The sequence below is a fragment of the Melospiza melodia genome, chromosome 1 (assembly GCF_035770615.1).
Source record: "Melospiza melodia melodia isolate bMelMel2 chromosome 1, bMelMel2.pri, whole genome shotgun sequence".
Taxonomy (NCBI): Eukaryota; Metazoa; Chordata; class Aves; order Passeriformes; family Passerellidae; genus Melospiza; species Melospiza melodia.
In genome coordinates, this window is record NC_086194.1 from 174,516,454 (window position 1) to 174,525,398 (window position 8,945).

Consider the following 8,945-nt stretch of genomic DNA (forward strand, 5'->3'; position numbering starts at 1 on the left):
AGAACTAAGAGCTTAGAGCTGTTGTCACACTGATCCATCAAATACATTTATGGACGAGATCCATACCAACATTATCCTTCTGTCCCAGGGAAGAGGTGGCTGCCCCATCCCTGGCCGTGTCCCAGGCCAGACTGGGCAGGGCCTTGTGCAGCCTGGCCCAGGGGAAGATGTCCCTGCCCATGGCAGGGCTGGCACCGGACGGGCTTTAAGGTCGCTGCATCCCAAACCATTGCAGAGCCCCCGGGGCCGGGATGGGGCGGGCGCTCGGCAGCACCAGCAGCTCGTGCTGCCGCCTGCTGTTGGCAACTGGAACTGCAGCTGGTGGGGCGCATGCGCAGTGCTGCTGATTTACCGGCACTCGGTGCTGCCCTCCTGTGGACAATTCTTGAACCACAACTCCAGGAGATGAGCGGGTAAAGAGGGAAAATCCCTGATTTGAATGAAAAAAGAGTTTCCTGAGTGAAACATCAAGGTTTTTTTTCCTAAACAAATGGGTGGTGCTGCCTCTGTCCCCATTTATCTATTTTATTGTTTATCCTTCTTCATTCTGTTTCTTTTTCTTTTTTTTCCTCCCAATTCTTCTTCTGAAGTGTTAGCTCAGATCAGGAATTTTGTAACTGGTCCCAAACAGATTATTCATCCTTTTTAATTGCACTGAACAGCCTCCACCAGCTCTCTCAGCCCTTCCTGGTGATCCAAACCCTTCCCCAGCCCCATCCCTTCCCTGGACACATTCCAGCCCTTCCAGGTCCTTTGTGAGGGGCTGCAGTGAAAAAGGAAATAGGGAGGAACATTTCTCCAGCATCTCTTTAAAGATCGAGGTTTGAAAAATAAACCTTTAAGTTCCCTCTAACAAAAACTCCAGGAAAGGTTTTATTTCAGGAAATGAGGCGCCCTGCAGGAGAGACATTATAGAAGCTGTAGCAGATACATCAGGTGAGCCAGCAACAAATTTTGCTAAACTATTGATACACCAGGCAAGCAAGGATCAAATTTCTGATAAACATTTGATACACCAGAAGAGCAAGGATCAAGTTTTTGATACATTTCTTATACGGCATGTGAGCAAGCAGCAATTTATTGATGCAACAGGCGAGGCAGCCAAGGAGCGCTAGGAGGTGGCCATGGCATTGCCACTCCCAAACCCCTTTATTGGGAAGAGCCCAAGTAGCCCCAGGCACTGGCCAATCTCTGCTCTCCTGCACTGTTCTGGCTGCTCCAGCCCCCTGTGCTGGCCCTGCTGCCCTGGCATTGCTCCCTCACTGGGCAGCTATCAGAGGGGCTTCCCCTAGATGGACACCTTGTTACAGTGACCATGGTGGCCACAGAGACCATGGTGGCTGCGGTGACCTTGGTCACCTTGGAAACCACACTGGCCACAGTGGCCTCAGTAGTTACAGTGACCACAGTAGCCACAGTGGGCACAGAGACATCATGGGTCACTATGGGCACAATGGCCATGCTGACCATGGTGGTTCCAATGCCCAGAGTGGCCAGATTGGTCATAGAAGCCAAAGTGGCCCCAGTGGCTGTAGTGGTAATAATGGCCACAGTGGTCACACGGGACAAAGGGACCATAGTGGTCATAATGGCCTCGGTAGCCTTGGTGGCCTCAGTTCCCTGGGGGTCCTTGTGGCCTTCATGGTCATGTTGGCCACAGTGGCCCCCAGGACCACAGTGACTTTGGTGGCCTCGTGGCTTAGAGGGTTCCAATGGCCACTGCCATGGCCATGGTGGCCAGGAGAAGCCGCCCAAGCTGGGGGGAGTTCCTATGGAGGTTCCCACCTGTGGGTACAAAGAGAGTGGTCAGGGGGATCATGGGATGAGAGGGTCAGTTGGGTCAGGAGGGCCATGGGGAAAGGGACAGGGGTAAGGGGGGACCCTGAGGCTGTGAGATCAGAGGGGGCCATAATGAGCCCTTTCCTCTGTGCCCAACCATGGGCAACCTTGTTGTCCCAACTCAAGTAGGTGTTCCCAGCACTGGATGTCCCTGTTCCCCTCACCTGCCACTGGGTGTCCCCAACCCCTGTGCCCAAACAATGCTGTCCCTGACCTTGTCCCCAGCTTTGGGTGTCCTGCCTCCCAGCCACAGTGGGTGTCCCTGTCTCCTCTGGGTCATGGGTGTCCACAGCACCGTGTGTCCTTGTCCCCAACCCTCACTGAGTGTCCCCATCCCCCCAGGTTGTTCCCATGATGTCACCTCGCAGCCACTCGCAGTTGTAGTTGCTGGAGTTCCCGGTGGAGCGAAGCACAATCTGCACCTTCTTCCCTTCCCTGGTGACTTTGGTGACTTCAAAGGTCTCAAAGGGTGGGATCAGCACCTCCTTCTCACTTTGATTAAAGGAGAACTTCTGGATATCTGCTCCATGGCACGTGTACACCTCAAACATTGTGACGTTCCCATAACCCTGGGCCACCGTTTTGTCCAGAGACGATGAAGCAAATTGACCAAAGCGGACTTTATCACCAGGTGTCACATTGAACTGGACTGTCCTCACCCCACGGAACACATCTTGACACTCATGAGGGCATCTCAGCTTCTGGAGGGCCTGGGTCAGCAGGAAATGCAGTGTTTTGAAGTGGAAGTTGTCCCGGTATTCTTTGCGGGAGCGCCCAGCCTCGCGCATGGCCGGGTTGAGCTGCTTGTGCACATCCCCCATTGTGTAGGCCATGAGGGCAATGGCCTGGTCATTGGTCAGAGGGGATGAAGAGGAGCCCCGCTTCTGCCACTCGGCCGTGGCCTTCACCCAGGCCTGGGAAAACTCCTTGTTCTCCTGGAACTCGGAAACATTGAGGGCTGGCAAGGCCTCAGTCATGGCAGGGCCACAGTTGAGGTACTGGTCATCAAAGGAGTTCTGGGCCATGTCCAGGGGCACCACCTTGATGGCCGCAGTGGCCACACTCATTGCCAGCAGTGCCAGCGTGTGAGTCAAGGGGACCATGGAGATGAGAGGCCACAGTGGCCAGTGTGAGACACTGTGGGACACAGAGGGGACACAGAGGACAGACTGTGTGACACAGGAAAGACATTGGGGGATACCAGGGGAGGCTGGGAGGACACTGATGGGCACCAGGAGACACTGATGGGACAGAGGGGGATGCTGAGGGACATGATGGGACATGGGGAGGCTTCCTTGGGGAGGGGCTGGAGAGGGACAGTGGGGTCAGCCTAGGGAGGGGGTCACCCTGGCCAGGAGATCCCAGGATGTTTCCTAAGACCCTGATCCTGGGGTCACTCCTGGGGGCCCTGGTGTCCTCCAGTCCCCCCAGGGACCCCAATCCCACTCCCACAGTTTTGGGTCATTCCCCTGGGGTCCCCTCAGCCCCCTCAAGACCCCAGTCCAAATCTGGGGTCACTCTCTGAACCCCCAGTATCCCTCTCAGCCCATCCCGAGACCCCATTCCCATTCCCAGTCCGGTGTCCCCTTTTGGAGTTATTGGAAATTATACACCCCAGGACCCCATCCCAAATCCCAGGATCACCCTCTGCACCCTGCAGTGTCCACCAGCCCTCCCATGGCTGCAGTCACACTCCCAGTTCCCCCCTGCTGCCCCCCAGAGCCCTGTGAACCCCAGTCGCATGTCCCCCAGCATTCCCCAGCTTCCTGAAGACTCCAACCCCTTATCACATTCTCCCCCAGGGTCCCCCCAGTGACCCCCAGGACTCCAACCCCACATCGCATTCTCCCCCAGAGTCCCCCCAGTGTCCCCCAGCGCCCCAGTACCGATGTAACGTTTTCCTCTCCCCCCCTCCCTGTGTGCCCTGGGGTGCCCCCAGCCCCTGATACCAAAATCAGCTGGAGTGAACTCCCTGACGGAACTGGAGGTATCAAAAAGCTGGAATTCTTGATCAGCTCAGACTCACTGCAGATCTCTCCTGGCCCTGCAGCTCAGAGGGACTTTGCCACTTCTATCCACTGTACTTATAAATATTTATTAAAATAGGCTTCTTAGCTAATACAAAACCCGCACATTTCCTGTAAATAAGTGTCATGGCTCCGCCTCTTCTTTTATTTTTCTGGAGAATTCCTAAGAAGTCATCTGGAGGTCATTTTCACTTATTGTCACAGTATTCCAGATGTCGTCACCCACACTTCCGGTTTTTGGGTGGCGCTGTTCCTTCTGTGTCACCAAACTCGTAAAAAACCCCTCTGTAGTTCCCCATTTTCTCTTTCTCCACTGCTTTGAGCCATGTTTATTGTGCTCTGTAAATACTTTTAAAACCTTTCATCATTTTTGCCAGTCAGACTTTAGGCTCTACCCAGTACCTTCAGTATGCGGGGAAAAGCCACACTGTGAAAAGCCAAGGATCCTCACAGCAATCTTAAAACTTGATTCCAATAAAGGGACAGAGTTTCCACAGCCATATCCCTCTGGGGTTTCTCTCTCGAGGATTCAGAGAGCAAAGCCTCCTTTTATCCCAAACTCCTGTCCGCATGTTGCCTTCATCCTTTCCACATTGGCTGAGGTAGCAGGAAGGTGCAGCTGTCCCAAACCACCTACCCCATATCCCCCTTGAAGCTGTCATTTTCTCCCGAAGTTCAGAAGATCAGGCTGTCAGGGTTATGGAATTGACTTTGTGAAGACCCATTTCTCTAATTACGTGAATGGTCAGGACTACCAACCTTTCTGGTCAAACCACTAGGGTTCTGTGACAAAGTTCATGTCTGCTCATGCAGAGATGTCAAGACCCATTTTGAAGACACTGACAACAATTTCTCCTAAAGATTCCCAACCCTCTGAGTCCTTTTTCAAAGACATCACCACCCATCTTTCCTATAAAATCCTTCCCTGTGATGGTGGTGATGCCCTGGCACAGGCTGCCCAGAAAAGCTGTGTCTGCCCCATCCCTGGCCTGTGCGGTCCCTGGAGCAGCCTGGCCCAGGGGAAGATGTCCCTGCCCATGGCAGGGCTGGCACCGGACGGGCTTTAAGGTCGCTCCATCCCAAACCATTGCAGAGCCCCCGGGGCCGGGATGGGGCGGGGCGGGCGCTCGGCGGCGCCAGCAGCTCGTGCTGCCGCCTGCTGTTGGCACCCGGAACTGCAGCTGGGAGCCGTGCATGAGCAGCGCCACTAATTTCCCGCGCTCGCTGCTGCCCTCCCGTGGACAATTCCCGAACCGCAACTGCCAGAATCCCCAAATCCCAGAATGGGTCAGGCTGGAAGGACCCAGACGGGGCACTTGGCCCAACATCCCAGCTCAAGCAGTGTCATCCCTGAGCACAGGATTGGGTCCAGAGCAGCCCAGACCTGGACATGGCACTCCTGATGTGCCTCACTGGGCAGGACAGAGGGGCACAAACACTCCCTGACCTCCTCACCCCATTCTTCCTGATGCCCCCTGGATCCCTCCTGGCCCAAGGACACATGGCCAGCTCCACTGGCCACTCACCCCCACGTTCTTCTCCAGAGCTGCCCCAGCAGGTCCCCACCAGCCAGGATGGGCACTGGGGACAGTCCCTCCCCAGGGACACGACCTGCCCTTCCCTCTTGAACCTCTCAATTTCCAGCTTTTAACATCCCCCTGACGTAAAGGTTATGGCAGTATGCTCTGCCTGGAATGGGGCCAAGGAACAATGTCACATTTGTGGCCATCAGGGCTGCATTGAGAGGGGTCTGCTGTTGATTTTGGTGCTGAATTGGGCTAAAACCAGCCCAAATCACCAACCACGAATTGGCAAGTGAGGGTGAATCGCCAGTGGTGGGCCATGCCATCCATCATCTGACCCTGGCAATGTCCAGTACCTTTTCACACAGAGATACCACTCCCCTATTCCTGCTTGGGATGAAATGTGTATGATGTTCCTCCTTTAGGATGTGGATGCTGCCCAGGGTTCTTCCTCAAGGTTGTGAAAAAGAAGCATTCCCACAAGCGTTGGTGTGGGGAGTGACATTGAGACCTGCTTAGGAAGTGTCACTTTTTCCTGTCTTTGTCAGATTTATTTCATGGAATAGTTTTGATTGAATTATTTAATACAATTGCATTTCAAAGTGGTATTGGTAGCCACGGTGGCTGTGGTAGCCTTGTGGCTGAAGGATTCTAGGTGATCACGGTGGCCGCAGTGACCTTGGTGGTAATTGTGACCATGATGGCCAGAGTGGCTGTGGTGGCCTTGGTAGCCTTGGTGGTCTCATTTTTCTGGGGTTCCTGGTGGTCTTGGTGATCATGGTGCCCACAGTGGCCACAGTGACCTTGGAGGCCATGGTGGTCTCGTGGCTCAGAGGATCCCAGTGGCCACTGCCAAGGCTGTGGTGGCCAGGAGGAGTCCTCTGAGGTTGAAGGTGGCCCTGAGGACACTCCCACCTGTGAGACAAAGAGAGGGACATCAGGGGGACCATGTGGGGAGTGAGGGGGTTGGGGACATGCATATTGGAGGGTTAGGGGTGACAGGAGAGATGGGGGCCATGAAGTGACAGGGTGTCAGTGGAGGCACAGGGTGGTACAGGGCCTGGGGAGGTCAAGGTGGGCTTAGAGGCAACAGGGGTCAGGGGGAGTCAGGAGGTGCCATGGTGGGTGACAGGGTGTGACAGGGTTTCAGGAAGGGATATGAGGGTTCCCAGCTCACCCACATCCAGCACACAGGGCCCATCCCCACAGCACTGCCTTTGGTGGGGAGGGACAGAATCAGAATGGGGACATCCCTGTCTCTGTCCCTGCTGTCCCCTGGCAGGGCTGTCCCTGTTGTCAAACCCTCACTCACTGTCCCCACCCCCTGTGCCCTGTCCTGAGTGTCCCCTGTCCACAGTTGGTGTCCCCAGAACTGGATATCCCTGTCCTTGCCTGCAGCCATGGGTGTCCTTGTCCCACCTACACCGTGGGTGGCCATGTCCCTGTCCCACAGGCCCAGTGAGTGCCATTGTCCCTGTGCCTTCTCATGGGTGTCCCCAAGGCCACAGTGGGTGTCTCCATCCCCCCAGGTTGTGGTGTAACCTTGCAGCCACTCGCAGTTGTAGTTGCTGGAGGTCCCGTTGGAGCGGAGCTGAATCTTCCTCCCCTTTCCTATATTGCTGACGTTGACAACCTTAAAGGTCTCAAAGGGTGGGATCAGAACCTCACCAGGAGAGTGGGAGAATAGCTGGATCTCTGTGCCATGGCACGTGTACACATGGAAAACTGTATCATTCCCAGAGTACCTGTGATTTCTTTCCATCCGTGATGCTGACATGAATTGACCGAACCGGACAAAGTCACGGGGCTCTGCCTTGAACTGGACACCTTCCACGTGGCAGTACATGATGTGACACTGCGGTTCCCGAGTGTCCCTCAGCATCAACAGGGCTTGGGTGAGCAGGAAATGCAGCGTTTTGAAGTGGAAGTTGTCTCGGTATTCCTGGCTGGAGCGCCCGGCCACACGCACAGCATCATTGAACACGCTGCGGAGGCCATCCATTGTGAAGGCCATGATGGCGGTGGCCTGGTCTGGGGTCAGAGGGGACTCAGGGGGCCCCCGACTCTGCCACTCAGCTGCAGCCTTTACCCAAACCTCAGCAAACTTCTCATTCTGTTCGAACTCGGAGCGGCTGAGGGCTGGTAGTGCCGCGGTCATGGCAGGGCCACAGCCCCGGTACTGGTCATCGAAGGAGTCCGGGGCCATGTCCAGGGGGATCACATTGACAGCCGTGGTGGCCATGGCCATTGCCAGCAGTGCCAGGGTCTGAGCCAGGGGGGCCATGGTGGGGAGAGGCCACAGCGACCAAGTGTGGACACTGGAGGACACAGAGGGGACACAGAGGAGACACGGGGAGGGTTCATCAGTGAGGGACTGGGGAGGGGAGTGGGGTCAGCCCAGGGGGAAGGGAGGCACTCCTGGCCAGCAGACCCCTGGGCATGTCTGGGGTCCCTAAACCCAAATCCTTGGGTTATTTATGCGTCTCTGATGTCTCCATGCCCCCGGGATTCCAATTCCAAACCCACAGTACCATGTCTTCCTGCCTCCAGAAGCCCAATCCTACTGCCATGACTCCATAATCCCCAGCAGGATCCCAACCCAAATCCTTGGGTCATTCCCTGAGCCCCTCATTCTCCCCCTCGGCTCATGCCCAGACCTCACTCCCACTCCCCTTCCCCAATTTCTTCGGTGTCACCCCAACACCTCAACCCAAATCCAGGCATCACGTTCTCCCCCACAGTGTCTTTTAGGGCCCCTCATGACCCCAATCCCTCTCCCACCATCCCATGTCCCCCCGCATTTTCCCCCAGAGCCCCCTATTACCCCAATCCCAGACCTGTGACTCCCCAGTGTCCCCCCATGTGCGCCATCCCAATTGCTCAGTCCCATGTCCCCACCAAGTGTCCTCAGCTGTCCCCCCAGGCCCGATACCAAAATCAGCTGGAGTGAACTCCCTGATGGAACTGCAGGTATCAGAAAGCTGGAATTCTTTATCAGCTCAGACTCACAGTGGATCTCTCCTGGTCCTGCAGGTCACGGGGGAGTTTGCCACAGGGTCTTCATCCACCACAATTGCAAATGTTCGTTATAATGTGTCCCTCACCTAGCACAGAAACAGCACTTTTCCTAGCAATAATTTGCATGGCTCCACCTCTTTCTTGAAATCCTTTTATGGTCCTGGAGAGTTCTAATAATGAGTTTTCTCAGTGTGCCCCAATATGCCAGAAGACCTCAGCTTGAACTTTCACTTTTGGCAGACATTGCTGCTCTTTCTGTGTTAAAGAATTTGCCAAAAACGCCTCACAGGAGTGCCCTTTATCTCTTTCTCCACAAGTTCCAACCACCTTTGCCCGGCTCTGCTCACACTTCTACATCCATTCATTGTTTTTTGCTCATTCTTCTTTAAGCTCTATGCAGCACCTTCAGGATAACTCAAACTTTCTATTCTCTCTCCTACTGCTCACCCCCCAGGACCCAAATCTCACCATCCCATGTTCCCCCACTTTCTCCCAGTCCCACCCCCACTGCTCACTGAGTTACTGTCACACCTCAGAT

General features: G+C 55.0%; 2 protein-coding genes across 2 annotated transcripts; both read right to left on the minus strand.

Moving 5' to 3' along the window:
• Positions 1 to 2,156: 2,156 nt before the first annotated feature.
• LOC134419483 (NAD(P)(+)--arginine ADP-ribosyltransferase 2-like) lies at positions 2,157 to 2,942 on the minus strand. Its single transcript, XM_063158769.1, has one exon. It carries the CDS (start codon positions 2,940 to 2,942, stop codon positions 2,157 to 2,159), a length of 786 nt encoding a protein of 261 aa, XP_063014839.1.
• Positions 2,943 to 6,218: 3,276 nt separating this feature from the next.
• LOC134419530 (erythroblast NAD(P)(+)--arginine ADP-ribosyltransferase-like) lies at positions 6,219 to 7,673 on the minus strand. Its single transcript, XM_063158908.1, has 2 exons — positions 6,932 to 7,673; positions 6,219 to 6,304 (listed from the first exon to the last, which is right to left on the minus strand). The coding sequence occupies exons 1-2, from the start codon at positions 7,671 to 7,673 to the stop codon at positions 6,219 to 6,221; spliced, it is 828 nt and encodes a 275-aa protein (XP_063014978.1).
• Between the last annotated feature and the right edge of the window lie 1,272 nt (positions 7,674 to 8,945).